Source organism: Salmo salar, chromosome 17 (genome assembly GCF_965601325.2).
Source record: "Salmo salar chromosome 17, fSalSal1, whole genome shotgun sequence".
In the NCBI taxonomy this organism is placed as follows: domain Eukaryota; kingdom Metazoa; phylum Chordata; class Actinopteri; order Salmoniformes; family Salmonidae; genus Salmo; species Salmo salar.
Window position 1 is genome coordinate 25,066,025 of NC_138307.1, and position 20,298 is coordinate 25,086,322.

Consider the following 20,298-nt stretch of genomic DNA (forward strand, 5'->3'; position numbering starts at 1 on the left):
GTTAGAGGGCACATTGTCTCAAATGGATGTTACACTATATATACAAAAGTATGTGGACACCCCTTCAAATTAGTGGATTCGGCTATATCAGCCACAACCGTTGCTGGTGGGGGTATGAAATAGAGCACACAGCCATGCAATCTCCATAGACAAACATTGGCAGTAGCATGGCCTTACTGAAGAGCTCAGTGACTTTCAACGTGGCACCGTCATAGGATGCCACCTTTCCAACAAGTCAGTTTGTAAATTTTCTGCCCTGCTAGAGCTGCCCTGGTCAACTGTAAGTGCTGTTATTGTGAAGTGGGAATGTCTAGGAGTAACAACAGCTCGACCAGGAAGTGGTAGGCCACACAAGCTCACAGAACAGGACTGCTGAAGCGCGTAGGGTGTAAAAATCATCTCTACTCATTTGCAATGCTCACCATCGAGTTCTAAACTGCCTCTGGAAGCAACGTCAGAGCTGTTCGTTGGGAGCTTCATGAAATGTCGTTCTCCACCAACATCAAGGCGGTGACCCGATCCTGTAGGTTCATGCTCTACAACATTCGCAGAGTACGACCCTGCCTCACACAGGAAGCGGCGCAGGTCCTAATCCAGGCACTTGTCATCTCCCGTCTGGATTATTGCAACTCGCTGTTGGCTGGGCTCCCTGCCTGTGCCATTAAACGCCGCAGCCCGTCTGGTGTTCAACCTTCCCAAGTTCTCTCACGTCACCCCGCTCCTCCGCTCTCTCCACTGGCTTCCAGTCGAAGCTCGCATCCGCTACAAGACCATGGTGCTTGCCTACGGAGCTGTGAGGGGAACGGCACCTCCGTACCTTCAGGCTCTGATCAGGCCCTACACCCAAACAAGGGCACTCCGTTCATCCACCTCTGGCCTGCTCGCCTCCCTACCTCTGAGGAAGCACAGTTCCCGCTCAGCCCAGTCAAAACTGTTCGCTGCTCTGGCACCCCAATGGTGGAACAAGCTCCCTCACGACGCCAGGACAGCGGAGTCAATCACCACCTTCCGGAGACACCTGAAACCCCACCTCTTCAAGGAATACCTGGGATAGGATAAAGTAATCCTTCTACCCCCCCCTTAAAAGATTTAGATGCACTATTGTAAAGTGGTTGTTCCACTGGATATTATAGGTGAATGCACCAATTTGTAAGTCGCTCTGGATAAGAGCGTCTGCTAAATGACTAAAATGTAAATGTAAATGTAGCTGCACACTAGCTTAAGATCACCATGCGCAATGCCAAGTGTCTGCTGGAGGGGTGTAAAGCTCACCGCCATTGGACTCGGGAACAGTGCTACCTGCCCGAATGCATAGCGCCAACTGTAATGTTTGGTGGAGGAGGAATAATGGTCTGGAGCTGTTTTTCATGGTACGGGCTAGGCCCCTTAGTTCCAGTGAAGGGAAATCTTAACCCTACAGCATACAATGACATTCTAGACCATTATGTGCTTCCAACTTTGTGGCAACAGTTTGGGGATGGCCCTTTCCTGTTTCAGTATGACAATGCCCCTGTACACAAAGATAGGTTTATACAGAAATGGTTTGTTGAGGTCGGTGTGGAAGTACTTGACTGGCCTGCACAGAGCCCTGACCTCAACCCCATTGAACACCTTTGGGATGAATTATAACGCTGACTGCGAGCCAGGCCTATTCGCCTATCATCAGTGCCCGACCTCACTAATGCTCTTGTGGCTGAATGGAAGAAAATCCCCGCAGCAATGTTCCAGCATCTAGTAGATGCTTCCCAGAAGAGTGGAGGCTGTTATAGCAGCAAAGGGGGGACCACAGTGGGGCGCGCGCGTGTCTTTCACCAGGTTATGAGTTCAAGATAATCACACGGGTCCAAAGGACAGTGTCGGTGTGTGCGCGAGTCTAGACTGCTGTAGGCTGGTGTTTGTCTAGCACAGTGGCGTTGAGCAGAAAGAGCCGAGGTGTGGGCAATAAAGTGAAATGGCTCGGCCGGGCTGACCAGATGGGAGGAGAGGTAGGCTGGGACGGGACAGAGGGCAGGACTGGCAGGGCGCGGTCTCCTCCACGGCATCTGATCTTTCGGAACTCTTCCATTTCCAGTTGAGCTGAGAGTCTTGCACCACAGGCCACGCATTGAGAGCCAAGCCGAGTGGCAGGAAAACCGCTGCGGGGACACCCTTTGACCGCTACCCAAAAAGCCCAGTCAGTCTGCGCACCGGGGCCTGTCTGACTGAGGGACGTTTCTCACAGCTAGGGAACGGCTTTGAACCTGTCTGCCAAGATAAACGATCTTTCCCTATTTATGCGCGTGTCTCCACTTGGACTGGGAGACGAGACGTTCACCGTGAGAGGAGCAGCTGAACGCACCAGTACTTTATTATAGGGGATCTTACCTGGGGTTTTAAAAGACGCCGGCGCGGTACTACATCTCCAGTAGCGCAGCGTCTTTTTGCGCGCCGGGATATGGCGAGTTTTGGGGACTTGGTGATTAATTTGTAACTGTCCTGTACTCCTCCCCCTCTTGTACCCTGTGGAAGGAGATAAGCAGCGACCAGGGGGAGGAGGTGTTTTAAATTGATCAGTGACATTTGTTTCTGTCACCACCTTTTGGGGTGTCCGTTGGCGTGGGTGAGTGGAATGCTACTCCCCAGGCTCGTGGTGTGCCTCGCCGGGTGCGCAGTGATTCTCTCGCAGGTCAGCGAGGGCTGCGGGCCGGGAAGGGGATATGGCAAGAGGAGGTCACCGAGGAAGCTCGCGCCACTTGCCTACAAGCAGTTCAGCCCTAACGTAGCCGAGAAGACACTAGGTGCGAGTGGTCGATATGAGGGGAAAATAACACGGAACTCGGAGCGCTTCAAAGAGCTGACCCCGAACTATAACCCTGACATCATCTTTAAAGATGAAGAGAACACAGGTGCAGACCGGATGATGACACAGGTAAGACTAGCCTCTACCCTGGATAGACTAGATTCGTAAAGCCCTACTGTGATATCATGTTTCATTGGCCATGTCAAACACATAGCTGCACTTGGGACACTTATGTGGGATTGGGTATCTGCCTAAAGCCTACCACTTGTACTTTGCTCAGCCTTTAAACCCGTGGACCTGTCTTATCGATGCCGTGTTATTGACTTTGGTTTCCTGGCCAGGAGCAGTGCACAGCACTGATTACAGAGTGCGTATTTGCACAACGTGCTTGAGTCACGCAATCCAAAGAGCGTATTGTTGGCAACATGATAGATATGGAGGTTGACTCAGAATGCTATTGGGATATGGAGAGGTTTGCCAGTCTGTCCCTCATCAGGTCACCCGCAGGACATCAGTAAAAGTTGGACTGGCGGCTACAATAACTGGTCTGATGGTTGGTTCCAACATTTTTCGTCCAGAGCTGAAATAGCATCACATGAGTTATTTGGAGTTCATTGAAATTGGGGCTGCCGCATGCGTAAAGCTGGGCAGCTGCAACAAACCCTAGAACGCAACCCCTTCAATAAAAGTACGGATCATTTTTGGGGAAAAACACCCAATCGTCCTACTTGGTCAGAGCCTGACTCTGTGCATATGCAAATGTTTACAGTTCGTTTAAGCCTGACTGGCCAGAGTTAACGGTCGCCTTTTGGACTGTCAGACTTTTTACGACACGCTCATTGATGTGGTTCTGAGAGTGGAATTTATTTGACTTCAATTCCCTCGGAATAAAGTATATATATCTGCCTCTTGTGACCACGGGCTTCCTCTGAAAGGCGAGCATTTATGTCCCCCACGTGGAAACAGAGTGGCCGATCTCACTCGGTTTTTAGCTGTCACCTCGCTCCAAGCGCACACAAACACACAGGGCTGCGCGTTTAACTTGACCTGCGCACAATTTATGTGCTCCGAGAGCGACCGCCGCCGCCTGCCACAGGAGACAAACTCCTGTTTGTTTTTCACCATTTTGTGTTATTTTTCTGTTTGTTTTTGAAGCACACATGTGCAAAAATAGGCCACTTCACATCATGCATTCAAGACTTAATTATACACATTTTTTCGCCTCTTATTTTTAAATCAGCGGTGGTGACTAGCCTGCCCGCGAGTGGCACTGGAGCGCTCATACAGACGTGACTGTTCAGCGGCTGAAGCCATAGGTGTGCACACTGCACAGGCACGTGTTGTCAACTCGACATCGAATGTTTGTGTAGCTCGTGGTCAGTGCGAAACCGCGCCTACAGAAACCCCGTCGATCTGTACCTTGAAAGTAAAACCAACAAAATTAATCGACTGATTTATGGACTCTAGTTCGTGTCTGCGACCGCAGAGAAAAAATCTAGATGTTAAAATCCACACCACTCTGTGAAAAGGCATCTATTGGGACTCTGCAATGAGCTATTCTTATCCCGGTGAACCTGAGAGGACCGACATGGAAAAATAAGTTAGAATACCATACATAGATTTTGAAATACAACATTGGCCAAACGAATAGCCTAAGCCTTTCCAAATGCAACACGTAAAAGACGCATAGTGTCAAAATATTATTGTAACCTATAGGGGCCACTACCAATCTAGCCCGAGTTTAGCTGTGCAGTTGGCCTAGAGTGGCAGTGCCTCTGCCTTTGTCGCGCTGTAGAATACATACACTGAGTATACAAAACATTATGAACACCTGCTGTTTCCTTGACAGACTGACCAGGTGAATCCAGGCCAAAGCTATGAACACTAATTCATGTCACTTGTTAAATCCACTTCAATCAGTGTTGATGAGGGGAGGAGACTTGCCGAGAGACAAATGAGACATGGAGTGTATGTGTGACATTCAGAGGGTGAATGGGCAAGACAAAAGATTTACATACCTTTGAATAGGGTATGGTAGTAGGTGCCAGGCGCACCGGTTTGAGTGTCAAAAACGGAAAAGCTCAACAGCTTTCAGTGTGTATCAAGAATGGTCCACCAGCCAAAGGACATCCAGCCAACTGGACACAACTGAAGGAAGCATTGGAGTCAACGTGGGCCAGCATCCCAATTTCAGTCTCTTCGACACCTTGTAGAGTCCATGCCCGACAAATTGAGGCTGTTCTGAGGGCAAAAGGGGGGAAACTCAATATTAGGAAGGTGTTTTGAATGTTTTATACACTCAGTGTGGTATGTATGTATGTATGTATGTATGTATGTATGCATGTATGTATGTATGTATGTATGTATGTATGTAGGGGGTGTGTGTGTGTGTGTGTGTGTGTGTGTATATATATATACACACACACACTACTGTTCTTCACGTCAACAGTGAAGAGGCGACTCCGGGATGCTGGCCTTCTAGGCAGAGTTGCAAAGAAGAAGCCATATCTCAGACTGGCCAATAAAAATAAAAGATTAAGATGGTCAAAAGAACACAGACACTGGACAGAGGAACTCTGCCTAGAAGGCCAGCATCCCAGAGTCGCCTCTTCGCTGTTGATGTTGAGACTGGTGTTTTGCGGGTACTATTTAATGAAGCTGCCAGTTGAGGACATGTGAGGCGTCTGTTTCTCAAACTAGACACTCGAATATACTTGTCCTCTTGCTCAGTTGTGCACTGGGGCCTCCCACCTTTCTATTCTGGTTAGAGCCAGTTTGCAATGTTCTGTGAAGGGAGTAGTACACAGTGTTGTACGAGATGTTCAGTTTCTTGGCAATTTCTCGCATGGAATAGCCTTCATTTCCCAGAACAAGAATAGACTGATGAGTTTCAGAAGAAAGTTCTTTGTTTCTGGCCATCTTGAGCCTGTTATCGAACCCACAAATGCTGATGCTCCAGATACTCAACTAGTCTAAAGGCAAGTTCTTTTGCTTCTTTAATCAGGACAACAATTTTCAGCTGTGCTAACATAATTGCAAAAGGGTTTTCTAATGATCAATTAGCCTTTTTAAAATGATAAACTTGGATTAGCTAACACCGTGCCATTGGAACACAGGAGTGATGGTTGCTGATAAAGGGCCTCTGTACGCCTATGTAGATATTACATTAAAAATCAGCCATTTCCAGCTACAATACTCATTTACAACATTAACAATGTCTACACTGTATTTCTGATCAATTGGATGTTATTTTAATGGATAAAAAATTTGCTTTTCTTTCAATAAGAAGGATATTTATATGTGACCCCAAACTTTTGAACGGTAGTGTATACACTGCATTCGGAAAGTATTCAGACCCCGTGACTTTTTCCACATTTTGTTACATTACAGCCTTATTCTAAAATTGATGAAATTGTTTTTTTTCTTCATTAATCTACACACGATACGCCATAATGACAAAGCAAAAACAGGTTTTTAGAAATGTTTGCAAATTTATAAAAATAAACAGAAATCACCTTTACTCAGTACTTTGTTGAAGCACCTTTGGCAGTGATTACTGCCTTGAGTCTTCTTGGGTATGACGCTACAAGCTTTTCACACCTGTATTTGGGGAGTTTCTCCTATTCTTCTCTGCTGATCCTCTCAAGGTCTGCGTCTCGCTGCACAGCTATTTTCAGGGCTCTCCAGAGATGTTAAAACGGGTTCATGTCCGGGCTCTGGCTGGGCCACTCAAGGACATTCAGAGACTTGTCCCGAAGACACCCTTGCGTTGTCTTGTTTGTGTGCTTAGGGTCGTTGTCCTCTTGGAAGGGGAACCTTCACCCCAGTCTGAGGTCCTGAGTGCTCTGGAGCAGGTTTTCATCAAGGATCTCATCTCTGTACTTTGCTCTGTTCATCTTTCCCTCAATCCTGACTAGTCTCCCAGTCCCTGCTGCTGAAAAACATCCCCACAGCATGATTCTGCCATGAGCATGCTTCACCATAGGGATGGTGCCAGGTTTCCTCCAGACAATGCACTTGGGTTCAATCTTGGTTTCATCAGACCAGAGAATCTTGTTTCTCATGGTCTGAGAGTCTTTAGGTGTCTTTTGGCAAACTTTAAGCGGGCTGTCATGCTCCTTTTAATGAGGAGTGGCTTCTGTCTGGCCACTCTACCATAAAGGCCTGATTGGTGGAGTGCTGCAGAGATGGTTGTCCTTATGGAAGGTTCTCCCATCTCCAAAGAGGAACTCTGGAGCTCTGTCAGAGTGACCATCGGGTTCTTGGTCACCTCCCTGACCAAGCCTCTTCTCCCCCGATTGCTCAGTTTGGCTGGGCAGCCAGCTCAAGGAAGAGTCTTGGTGGTTCCAAACTTCTTCCATTTAATTATGATGGAGGCCACTGTGTTCTTGGGGACCTTCAATGCTGCAGAAATGTTTGGGTACCCTTCACCAGATCTGTGCCTCAACACAATGCTGGCACTACGGACAATTCCTTCCACCTCATAGCTTGGTTTTTGCTCTGACATGCATTGTCAACTGTGGGACCTTATATAGACAGGTGTGTGCCTTTCCAAATCATGTCCAATCAATTAAATTTACCACAGAGGGACTCCAATCAAGTTGTAGAAACATCTCAAGGATGATCAATGGATAACGGATACACCTGAGCTCAACTCATAGCAAAGAGAGTGAATACTTATGTCAATAAGGTATTTCTGTTTTATAGGGTATTGTGTGTAGATCAATGAGGGAAAAGAAATGTGAAATCCATTTTAGAATAAGGCTGTAACGTAACAAAATGTGGATAAAGTCAAGGGGTCTGAATACCTTCCAAATTCACTGTGTACATATAGGTGTACCTAAATGTTTTGTACACTCAGTTTATACGTGTATATATATATATATATATATATATATATAATACACCTACCAGACATGTACACTGTATGTGTTCTGAACAGAAATGTATACAGGGTGAAACAGTAAGGGCCTGTGTATATCACCGGCTTAGGGAAACTTGTGACCTAACGCACCCTTTCAGTCTGCAGAAGCTATATGTCACACTGTCTACATGTCCCTCAAATTGTAATCGGGACCAAGCCAGTTCTGTAGCTTTTTTTTTCATTCTTCCCCTCTAATCAGGGAATGATTTAGACCTGGGACACCAGGTGAGTGCAATTCATTATCAGGTAGAAGAGAGAACCAGCAGTAGTCTGAACCTCGTATAGGGTGAGATTTGAAAACCCCTGCTCTGTGTTTTCACAGTTATCACAATAAAGTAGTGTCATGTATCCTATTGTGAATGAGATGGTGACAAAAATAATGACAAATTAAGCTTTAGGTGATCTGAGGGCAAGTGGTGTGTGTGTGTGTGTGTGTGTGTGTGTGTGTGTGTGTGTGTGTGTGTGTGTGTGTGTGTGTGTGTGTGTGTGTGTGTGTGTGTGTGTGTGTGTGTGTGTGTGTGTGTGTGTGTGTGTGTGTGTGTGTGTGTGAGACTAGGGAACGTCCAACACCCTCAGGGTCCTCAATAGGACCTCTCACCCTCTATTTGTTCACCCTCACCAGACCCAAGTTTGGGGAGAGGTGCATTGGCAGGCTGTTCATACCCACGTCTCCCTCTATCCTCCTGTCCAATACCCTCTAACTTCACACCACCCCTCTACCCCAATACCCCCCTAACCTCACCCCAACCTACCACTCCACCCTATCCCACCTACCTCTCCACCCTTTCTCCGGTCCCTAACTTAGACTCTCAGCCTCCTCTCTCACCACAGAGAGCAAACACCCAGGCTGATGAGACTGTAGGGGGGCATTGTGTGCAGGCCAGATGCGGGGGGGGGGGGGGTGGCTGGTTTGTTGAACAGCCCCAGGCTTCTACATTGGTTGGATGGGGTGGATGTCTGATGGATAGCTATAGCACCAGGGTTCTTTCTCAATTGGCTGTCATCGAATGCTTGTGTCTGGACTTTTTGATCTTCTCCTCCAAGGCCTTTTGAGCAGGAGGTGAGAAAAGAAGACATGAGGAATCAAAGAAAGACCATTGAGAAAGAGTTATGGACTACATTGAGATGGATGTGTAATCATTCTTTCAGCCATTTTAAGTCCATGAACTGTCATAAATGCACTTTGGATTACACACTGATGCATGAAGTATCACCCCACATCTCTAACACTCCTGTCTCTCTTGCCTCCCTCCCTTCCTCCCTCTCCTCCCTCCCATGACCCTTAAACCTTTACCCTTCCCGGGCAGCGCTGCAAGGACAAGCTGAACTCTCTGGCCATCTCGGTGATGAACCTGTGGCCGGGGGTGCGCCTCCGGGTCACAGAGGGCTGGGACGAGGACGGCCACCATTCTGAGGAGTCGCTCCACTACGAGGGACGGGCGGTCGACATCACGACCTCTGACCGCGACCGCAACAAGTACGCCATGTTGGCTCGACTGGCAGTTGAGGCCGGCTTCGACTGGGTCTACTACGAGTCCAAGGCCCACGTGCACTGCAGCGTGAAGTCGGGTGAGAGACAGAGAGAGAGGGGCAGGAAGGAGGGGAGGGAAAGAGGGCTGAAGGGGAGAGGGAGATTGAACAAGCATCAGAGAGAGACCGGAGGAAGGAGGAAGGAGGATGCAGCAGTAACACACTGTGCATGGACGTCTGTTTCACCTAACTGCCACTAACGAAAAAAAACAACCTCTCACTCTTTCTCGGTACGTGATAATAGTGAAAATATGGATAGTGAATGATTTGATACACAGTGAATGATTTGAGAGGGTTTTTGACTGCCTTCACCTTAACTGGACACACATTGGACACTTAGCAGAGGAGGGACAGCATCACCTCTACATTCCTTACTAAACATAACACTGAACCACTTGAAGACGTCCTTCAACTGTGGCCACCTCGTCACTATGGATCAAATCAAAACGGACGCCTGCTTTTTTTGGGGGGGTCACAGCTAGAGGGACATACAGCCGCTTTGGGTGACTGACTTCTCAGCTTCTTCCCTAACCCCTTCTAACCCTCTTCACCGCCACTGTCTCTTGACCCATCTATGACCTGGCCTGTCCATTGTTGCTTAAAGCTTACATTTGGATCAGTAGAGTGACTCACCATTAAGGGAGAGGTAGCTACTGCAACTTTATGTGGTCACTCACTCACTCACAACCCCCCTTTTGCTAGAAATTATTCCCTTATGTTACTGGCATGCTATGCTGCGGCAATATGTTGGTGCTCAGCGTTGCTTCAGTTAACTTTGTGTCTCTCTTCTGCTTCTTCTTCCTCCCATTGATGTAGCCTCATTGATAAAGCCACAGATGTTAGTAGTGTAGCTAAGCGATGACCCTTGTTCAGGACTGATTTGGTTGTCAGGGGAACGGTATAGAACACAGAATAGAAAAACAGAGCAGAGACAGATCAAACTGTCTTCTCTTGTACTACGTGGTGCCTGAAATTATCTTTTCCCTCTGTCCTCTCTTTATTTATTTTCCCTCTATCCTCTCTTTATTTATTTTTCCTCTGTTCCTTCTGTCTTTCCTACCCAGATCGGGTTGCGAGTCACCAGTCCTTGACTTGATCGGAAGACGGCACCAGGCGGCATTTTTATTTTTATTTTTTCAACTGAAACTTCAAACTGTGAAAAAGAAAAACCACTCAAGAAAGACATCTCTTCATAGACCAAGAAGTCTCATCTGCTGCTACAAGGGACATCATAATACCAAGCCTTCCTTGAAACTCCATTCTAACACTTACTGAGGGGCGGGGCAGTAGGTAGCCTAGTGGTTAGAGCGTTGGACTAGTAACCGAAAGGTTGCAAGATCGAATCCCTGAGCTGACAAGGTTCTGCCCCTGAACAAGGCTGTTCCTGGGCCGTCATTGAAACTAAGGATTTGTTCTTAACTGACTTGCCTAGTTAAATAAAGGTGTGGGGGACCCAAAAACTGACCCCAATACCAAGAGCACACAAGCGCTACCCAACCAGACCCCTACTAGATTCAGGACTGGAAAGGTGAATGAAGAAGAAGAAGAATGATTTACCAAGAAGGTGCCCCTAGATGCTGATCTTGGGTCAGTTTTGTATTTTCCCCACTAATGGTTAAGCTTATGATTGGGGGAACGGAAGCTGATCCTAGACCTGTGCCTAGAGGAAACTTCACCCCTGAACAACCAAGACTTACACCATACATTGGAGATGATGTGGAGTTTGAGGTTATGTTGGTGCAATGGGCGGAGTCTCGGTCCACAGATGATTAACCTCCACTTCCTGTTTCTCTGATCACTTGGCTGGACCTGGCCTTGGTCCTACCTTGCCCAGATATTTGTGTAGATAGACTTGAGACAGTCCCAACGTACCACATCAAGTTCAGCACCTTAAAAACACAAATGAACACAGACTTACACACACACAAACTGAGGGATGGAAACACACACACACATTCAAACAGCAGCTTTAATCTTTCAGCCAGCTTTAGTTTTTTCTGTGGAGTAGACGGAAATAAAGATGCTAATATTTACTTAAAGGGCGGAATATATTTGCTATGCGTAGACTTACTGTGTACCTACCCACCTCAGAGAATGCATTGTTTCACAACCTATCTCTCTCTCTCTCTCTCTCTCTCTCTCTCTCTCTCTCTCTCTCTCTCTCTCTCTCAGAGCACTCCGTTGCCGCTAAATCAGGGGGGTGTTTTCCGGGAGGGGCGTGGGTGACCCTAGAGGATGGGGGTCAAAGGTTGATCCAGGAGCTGCAGCCGGGTGAGCGAGTCCTCGCCTCTTCAGGGAGCGACGGCAGTGGAGAGCTCGTTTACAGCGAGGTCCTCACCTTCCTGGACCGCGACCCCGCAACCCGGAAGGAATTCTACACCATTAGGACAGAAGGCGGGGTTAGCCTGTCACTCACCGCTGCCCACCTGCTGTTCGTGTCCGAGGGAAACTGCTCTGAAGGGGCGGAGCCAACTCCTGGTAGTATGAGGACGGTATACGCCAGCGACGTGCGGCCGGGACAGTGTGTGCTAACCACAGTGTCTGGGGAGGGGGTAGGAAAGGGGGAGGAGGGGAGAAAAGGCGTGGGGCATCTCTCGCGCATCTCCCGGGTGAGTGTGCAGGAGGACAAGGGCGTGTTTGCACCCCTCACCCGCCATGGGACGCTGTCAGTGAACGGCATGGTGGCATCGTGCTACGCGGTGGTGGACGGGCATGACCTCGCCCACAGAGCCTTCGCCCCGCTGCGCCTGCTGCACCGTTGGACTGGCTCCGCTGGCGGACATTTTGGAGACACCGGGGTTCACTGGTACTCCCAGTTGCTGTACTGGATAGGCAGTCTGCTGCTGGACTCTGGACACTTCCATCCCTGGGGACTGGCTGACCCAGGGAGGTGAGACTCTAGATGGGGAAGGAGACTGGGAAGGAAATGAGGAAGTAATGTAACTGGCTTGGTTGGGAGATATACAGACCAGATGACCCACTGGACTGATGCCCCATTGGACCTGACTATAAATGGGCGGGGCTTACCTTGTTCTCGAGTCTAGCACACTGATGCAGAGGGCGGACTCTCAGGAAAAGGGTGGGGCTTGACGACTGACCACCCTATTTCATTGGAGAGAGGAGATTGAGCCATGAATGAATCTGGACAGACAGACAATATGTGTTCTCTCACACCATAGTATACAAATCATTGTGACCCCTGAGGAAAAAATACAAATGGGTGTGTCCTCTTCACACAGATGGGACAGGTGGGCCTTGTCGTGTCTGTGCGTGAGACCATAGTTTCTAAAGGGGAGAGAGTTTGTTTTATTTAACATTGAGAAGTGTCTCATTGAAATCAAGCTACCATTATGAGGAAAATCTAAAGCATTTTCTTTTTTGATCTATTTTGATTGTTTCATAGTAAGATGTCCGTAACACAACAGTCGGCACACAACTATGATGTCGCAACTTGGCAACTGAACGAAAGTATAGGCTTCATGAATAGAACATATCTAGAGGTATGATATTTTAAGGCAACATTTACTGTATTTTATTAAAGCGATGTCTGAAATATTTATGATTTTAATATTATGTATAATGAGATATTTAAAGATTTATTTTTTGAAATTAAATATTATGGAAATGCTCCTGGTTTTGTTGCCTATTATAAATCGCAACACTGCAACTATCTTAGCTGTAGATATGGACCCAAGCAACAACTTTAAAGGCTGAAGCCATAAAAGTTATATGAAGGCTTCATAAAGCATTTAAGATTGTTTCTTAAGTCTTGGCACAGCTTCTCTTACTGCCATCTACTGGTAGACAATGATACTCTACCAGGGTGATAGAGAATTCCACGCGATAATACGCTTCTATGATCTCAATTTAACTTCGCTGCATCGGGGAATCCCATTCAAACCAAAATGCAGAATACACATATGATAACGATGACATTTTGTGGCCACAATGACATGTAACAAAATGTAGCCTACAGATGGCCTACTTTCTCTCAGACTATATAACTGTTTTAAATCATAGATGGTAGACTGTTAAAAATACTTCATATGATTCAATGAAATCATAAAGTAGAAGTCTATTCGCAGCAGCAACACCAGTTGCAGCCATAACAGTTGGCGAGTCGGCTAAAAGGTGTTAACTACTGTGCCTTTAAGAGGGTTGACGAGCAGAGGGGAAATGTAATCGCTCCATAACGGGCCAAAGGCTCATCAATTGACTGACGAGCAAGAAGGGACGATTTTCGGATCTTTGCTGCATCAATTCGCATCTTGCAGCGTCAATTGCCAAAAAGTTACTTTTTGTCTTTGATTTTACACGTGGGACTATGTTGTTAGACTACCTGAGTTGATTAGATTACGTGTTGCACCTTTAAGAAGCAGTCATCGGGATTACAATTACGCGGTACCCACACCGTTATCGAGGGCTTTTACGCAGCACGGAGTCCTGGGGAGTCCCTCGCATCCGCCCATACCCTCCCTCCTGTTCGACAAGTTCTGGCCCGTTCTTTCCTCACACCAGTTTACATCCCATATCTGTTTATTGGGGATTCGGAGCAGTAAAGAACGGTACAATGGCTGAGGAGCAGGGAAAAACGGGGAAAGGGATCAACACTGGGAAACTGGCCACCAACATGCAGAAAAGACTTAGTAGAGCGCAAGAAAAGGTAAGCAGGTAGACTGACGTGAACTGTTACCCACTTTCACACTACGGTTTTTTCTCCATTGAAACCGCACAGAGTGCATTCAACTGGGTACTGTGGCTGTCCAGTTCTACACCCAGCTTTCCATCTAAATGTCAAGCCCGCTCCGCTATTTCTATTTGCGTTCTCGGCCTCATTTGTGAATCTAACCCGTTAGTTTTGACAGGCAGCAGGGGGTTGGGTTATTGCAGGAAGAGCCGAATGCGCAGACAAATTAAATTGCAGACACACGCATGCTTATTTTTCTAACCGGTTGTCTTTGTTCTGTCCAAATAACTACTTTGTTACAATGCATGTGTTACAGTATGATGTTACAATGTAGACTAGCCTATCCAGTGCTCGCAGCGAAGTGCAGGCTATTGCTAAAATTGCTGTTTTATTTGACCTTTTATTTTTTACTTTTATGTGTCTAGTCCTGGAAATGTCCTCACTGATTGAACTTTGAAATTGTGTGCACGATTATTAATTATGAGTAATTACATGATAGTGTCAGAATAACATTTTCAACGAGACTTTCTGCTTTCCAAAGCCGAAGTTCTCCCAAGTGAAGCAGGCAGGAAATGTTGTCTAGTCGGATGACTCTGCCTAAACCCTGGGGCATTAACGACCATAACAACACCAGACTCTGGCATACAACAGGAAGCTCAGTCAACTGCAAGGGGGGAAATAAACCATGGAGCAGACAGACCTAGCCTCGTCTTCTCTTCAGCTCTAGTTTACCACAGTGGGACACCTCGGTTTCGGTTGGAGAACAGGCTTGTCTACAAATCCACATGATCACTTCCTGTCATGTCCTCATTATAGGAATGGTAATCCCACTCCTGTCTATTTGGCTTGGAATGACAATCTATGGATAGATGCTTGGCCCCTAGGATGGGGAGGGGAGTAGGGATGGAAAAAGACTGGCTGAGTGTGACTTGGCATTCTTCAGTGTTCTTGTGTGTTTGTCCGTCTGATAATGTGTATACATACAGTACATAGTGTGTTTGAGAGAGTGCTTGCCAGCCCTCCTGGTTTGACCTTTGACCTGGAGTCTTCTGGCATTAACCTTCATCCCCAAGTCAGCAGTAGAGCTATTTCAGGAGTTTGAATCAATGCCTGAATGAAATCGATAACTTGAAACGTAAACAAAAAAGTAAAAGGAGTTTTGTTATAGGGAATGAGTTCTCCTGGAAGGAGCTCGGTTTGAGTTGACGCGTCTCAAGAGGGGAAGCAACATTTGAATCACTTCCTTGTCACTCTCACCTGAAAAACTTTGTTTCTGTCCCCACCCTCATTAACCATCTCACTCCTCAACATCATAGACACTATTCTTGTTACCATACAGTCAAGTCTCATCCATTGCTCGGCTATTAGAGTGAGAAAGACAAATGTATTTTCCCCTTCTGCCTTACCCCTTCACCCTGCCACCAGCTGTCTTCTCTGACCAGTAACTCTGTCTGCATGGCTGGTGGGTGGTGGTCACATTTAGATTCCACTTGGTAGTTTTTGGCTTGCTATTGGCTCACCCCTCCCTAGTGACTGACCTAAAGTTTCACCAGTGGACGGAGTGGAGGAATCTAGAGGACGCTGTCACTGGGAGCCCATCGTGGTTGTCATAGTGATGTCATGCCAGCCCGCGCCCTCTGAGGGTAGACACAACGAGCAGCCCAATAATGACCCATGCAGTAAAGCATGATGGGAGAATTCCTCCTGGGGAATCCGGATGTGTCTGATCGGTCATGTGGTGGTGTCCGTTTGAAACCTGACGGCCACCCTGTCTCATTCAGAAGTCCGACACCCATGCACTTTGAATCCACTGACCTCTGCACCTCTGCCACCCCAGTTATGACCCTATGCTATTCACGTAGTGACAAAACCTCCCAGACCTCCGGAGCCCACCCTCATGTCCCTGAGGCTCAAAGCTTCCCTCCCTCCCTCCCTCCCTCCCTCCCTCCCTCCCTCCACCACAGCTCTGCCTGCACACCTGTCCATGCCCTGAAAACCTCTCTGCTGGACTGGGGGGGGGGGATCTATGAATAGCAGTAGCTCACAAGGCCTCCATCTTCTGTCTAAGGGGGGGGGGGGGGTGTGTGTGTGTGTGTGTGTGTGTGTGTGTGTGTGTGAGTGAGAGAGACAGGGGTGGTGGTTGGCACTGGCATCCCAGTCAGGCCTGAGGAGGTATTTTGGGTCTGAAATTGAACACCGGTCAGCAGCAGCAGGCCTGTCTCAGGCTTCTGTCAACACCTAGTAGAGCAGAAGGAGAGGAACACACCTTTACATACAAGATCCACTTCTGCAGCACACACACACAGTAAACCTGTTTGGCTCCTGGTAAATCTCTCTCTTAAGACCCAGAGAGGCCTCATGGAGTGTGTCTGGGTGTGTGGCACTGCAGCGGAGATTCCCTCTCCATGGATTCCTCTCTACTGGGTAAGGAGAGAGATATAGTAGAGCTGAGAGGGGTGGAGAGAGGGAGAAACAGAGAGTTGGGGAAGGAGAGGTGTGAGAGAGATGGGGTTGAGAGAGAGAGAGAGAGAGGGGGGAGGGGAGATAAGTGACGGTACACACAGAAAAATACATCACACACAGTCCCTCTTTCACACACACATACACACAGTAAACCCGTTTGGCTCCTGGTAAATCTCTCTTAAGACCCAGAGAGGGGCCTGATGGGGTGTGTGAGAGAGAGAGAGAGACTGTGATGTGTATTTTTCTGTGTGTTCCGTTACTTCTGGTAGTTGGTGGTGGAAAGTAGCACATCTCTTTGCACGTCACGTGGGGTCGGGCTGTTACACTCTGACCTGGGGACTAAAATGTCAACCTTCGGTCAGTGAAGTCAACTGGTTGATTCAGGGCAGCTACAGTAAAACATTCTATCCAGTTTGGCCTGTCAACAACTCCTGTGGTGAATTACCACACTGACAGATCTAGAGGCTATAGAGTTCAACCTGACGGAATATGGAACGGCGTCCAGACTCTGGATGAGTCTTGTGGTGCTTGGTTGGTGCTTGATTGAATCAGTCCACAGCAAGGAGAAATGAGTGTGTAACTTTCTTTTTGATCTTCTATTAGTCAGAACATCACCTCAGGGGGGCTTGGTTGACACGTGGAGAGTAGAATGTGCTGGTCAGTACTCGAGATGTTGTCGGGAGGGAGAATATCACTGGAAATAGTGATACCATTGCTTTAGGACCTTTAGTTTCAACCTTGCCACAGCAGGTGCTGCAGACAGTCTAGAATGTATAAGAATAGACCTCGGGACTTCCCCATCCTCTTAACATATGGAATTTCTGACCACAGAAGTAGTGACTCACTCCGTGTTGAATGAGACCCCGAACTCACGACAACTACGAGCTAAGAGTCTGTGATGAAATGTACTCCTGAAATGTACTCCCGGGACTCATGATCTGTACAGCTTACAGTAAGGTCCCATGCCTGGTGTTTAATCACTGCCGGAGTTGTTTGAAGTCCTTGGCAGTCTTCTACTGTACAGCCCCTCCCCTTCCTGCTATTTCCCCTTCCTCTCTGCACTCCCCCTGACAGATTGCTGCTCATCTTGTTTAACGGGATTGTTCACTTCTTGTTAAAAAAAAAGTACATTATTTTCGACATACCTAGACACCCTAACTATTTGTAGGTTCTTTAGTATGTTTTTAGCATTTGGAGAATGCAGCAATTCTAGTGGAAATTGTTTGTCTCAGTTAGCGGTTTCAGGCCAAAAAGTAAACTATCCCTTTAAGACTCAAGTCCTCCTTATGGTGGGGGTCATGGATAGAGTTTCTTCCTGCTGCACCCACCCATTAGACATTCCACCAAAAGGTTGTAACTTCTGATCTCAGGGGCATGGTGTTAGACAGCATGGCAGTTGGCCAAGGGGGCAACTTTACAGGAGTTTTCATGGGCTAAATATGGGGGATGATGACACGGTATAAAGGTATCACAGGATCCCTGAGGTCAAACAAACCATCTGGTAGTTATCTGGTTGTGTTGATGGCATTGGGTCAGGCTAACCTCACTCACAGAAGATAAGACGTCTGTCTATGCCACTACAGTAAACCAGCCCACAAGGCTGCTGTTCCACTACAGTAGACACTACAGTAAACCAGCCCACAAGGCTGCTGTTCCACTACAGTAGACACTACAGTAAACCAGCCCACAAGGCTGCTGTTCCACTACAGTAGACACTACAGTAAACCAGGCCCCAAGGCTGCTGTACCACTACAGTAGACACTACAGTAGACACTACAGTAAACCAGGCCCCAAGGCTGCTGTTCCACTACAGTAGACACTACAGTAAACCAGGCCCCAAGGCTGCTGTTCCACTACAGTAGACACTACAGTAGACACTACAGTAAACCAGGCCCCAAGGCTGCTGTTCCACTACAGTAGACACTACAGTAAACCAGGCCCCAAGGCTGCTGTTCCACTACAGTAGACACTACAGTAAACCAGCCCACAAGGCTGCTGTTCCACTACAGTAGACACTACAGTAAACTAGGCCCCAAGGCTGCTGTTCCACTACAGTAGACACTACAGTAAACCAGGCCAAGGCTGCTATACCACTACAGTAGACACTACAGTAGACACTACAGTAAACCAGGCCACAAGGCTGCTGTTCCACTACAGTAGACACTACAGTAAACCAGGCCCCAAGGCTGCTGTACCACTACAGTAGACACTACAGTAAACCAGGCCCCAAGGCTGCTGTTCCACTACAGTAGAAACTACAGTAGACACTACAGTAAAACAGCCCACAAGGCTGCTGTTCCACTACAGTAGACACTACAGTAAACCAGCCCACAAGGCTGCTGTTCCACTACAGTAGACACTACAGTAAACCAGCCCACAAGGCTGCTGTTCCACTACAGTAGACACTACAGTAAACCAGGCCCCAAGGCTGCAGTACCACTACAGTAGATACTACAGTAAACCAGGCCCCAAGGCTGCTGTACCACTACAGTAGATACTACAGTAGACACTACAGTAAACCATGCCCCAAGGCTGCTGTTCCACTACAGTAGACACTACAGTAGACACTACAGTAAACCAGGCCAAGGCTGCTGTACCACTACAGTAGACACTACAGTAGACACTACAGACCAGGCCCCAAGGCTGCTGTTCCACTACAGTAGACACTACAGTAAACCAGCCCACAAGGCTGCTGTTCCACTACAGTAGACACTACAGTAGACACTACAGTAAACCAGGCCAAGGCTGCTATACCACTACAGTAGACACTACAGTAGACACTACAGTAAACCAGGCCACAAGGCTGCTGTTCCACTACAGTAGACACTACAGTAAACCAGGCCCCAAGGCTGCTGTACCACTACAGTAGAAACTACAGTAGACACTACAGTAAACCAGGCCCCAAGGCTGCTGTACCACTACAGTAGACACTACAGTAAACCAGCCCACAAGGCTGCTGTACCACTACAGTAGACACTACAGTAAACCAGCCCACAAGGCTGATGTTCCACTACAGTAGACACTACAGTAAACCAGGCCCCAAGGCTGCTGTTCCACTACAGTAGACACTACAGTAAACCAGGCCCCAAGGCTGCTGTTCCACTACAGTAGACACTACAGTAAACCAGGCCCCAAGGCTGCTGTTCCACTACAGTAGACACTACAGTAAACCAGGCCCCAAGGCTGCTGTTCCACTACAGTAGACACTACAGTAAACCAGGCCCCAAGGCTGCTGTTCTACTACAGTAGACACAACAGTAAACCAGGCCCCAAGGCTGCTGTACCACTACAGTAGACACTACAGTAAACCAGGCCCCAAGACTGCTGTACCACTACAGTAGACACTACAGTAAACCAGGCCCCAAGGCTGCTGTTCTACTACAGTAGACACAACAGTAAACCAGGCCCCAAGGCTGCTGTACCACTACAGTAGACACTACAGTAAACCAGGCCCCAAGACTGCTGTACCACTACAGTAGACACTACAGTAGACACTACAGTAAACCAGGCCAAGGCTGCTGTACCACTACAGTAGATACTACAGTAAACCAGACCCAAGGCTGCTGTACCACTACAGTAGACACTACAGTAAACCAGGCCCCAAGGCTGCTGTACCACTACAGTAGACACTACAGTAGACACTACAGTAAACCAGGCCAAGGCTGCTATACCACTACAGTAGACACTATAGTAGACACTACAGTAAACCAGGCCACAAGGCTGCTGTTCCACTACAGTAGACACTACAGTAAACCAGGCCCCAAGGCTGCTGTACCACTACAGTAGACACTACAGTAAACCAGCCCACAAGGCTGATGTTCCACTACAGTAGACACTACAGTAAACCAGGCCCCAAGGCTGCTGTTCCACTACAGTAGACACTACAGTAAACCAGGCCCCAAGGCTGCTGTTCCA

At 47.7% G+C, this 20,298-nt stretch overlaps 2 protein-coding genes across 7 annotated transcripts in view; both read left to right on the forward strand.

The window, feature by feature from the left end:
• Nucleotides 1–1,884: 1,884 nt before the first annotated feature.
• LOC106573850 (indian hedgehog B protein) lies at nucleotides 1,885–12,862 on the forward strand. Its single transcript, XM_082963659.1, has 3 exons — nucleotides 1,885–2,908; nucleotides 9,011–9,272; nucleotides 11,406–12,862. Exons 1-3 carry the CDS (start codon nucleotides 2,609–2,611, stop codon nucleotides 12,125–12,127), a joined length of 1,284 nt encoding a protein of 427 aa, XP_082819785.1. The 5' UTR covers nucleotides 1,885–2,608; the 3' UTR covers nucleotides 12,128–12,862.
• Nucleotides 12,863–13,398: 536 nt separating this feature from the next.
• LOC106575862 (myc box-dependent-interacting protein 1) overlaps nucleotides 13,399–20,298 on the forward strand; it is a 43,353-nt gene continuing 36,453 nt past the window's right edge. For 2 of the 6 annotated variants that reach the window (XM_082963670.1, XM_082963667.1), the window contains exon 1: nucleotides 13,403–13,896. In XM_082963670.1, coding sequence (XP_082819796.1) covers nucleotides 13,804–13,896 — 93 coding nt within the window. In that variant the 5' untranslated portion in view covers nucleotides 13,403–13,803. Of the gene's footprint in view, nucleotides 13,897–20,298 lie in introns of all 6 variants that reach the window. The other 4 variants (XM_082963665.1, XM_082963664.1, XM_082963668.1 and 1 more) reach the window with 4 other exon arrangements.

Excerpts from the sequence above, each read along its gene's own strand:
- LOC106573850 (XM_082963659.1), top strand. The coding sequence starts at position 2,609 with ATGCTACTCCCCAGGCTCGTGGTGTGCCTCGCCGGGTGCGCAGTGATT. Across the intron at positions 2,909-9,010 it reads CAGACCGGATGATGACACAG|CGCTGCAAGGACAAGCTGAA; the intron begins GTAAGACTAGCC and ends CTTCCCGGGCAG. Across the intron at positions 9,273-11,405 it reads GCACTGCAGCGTGAAGTCGG|AGCACTCCGTTGCCGCTAAA; the intron begins GTGAGAGACAGA and ends TCTCTCTCTCAG.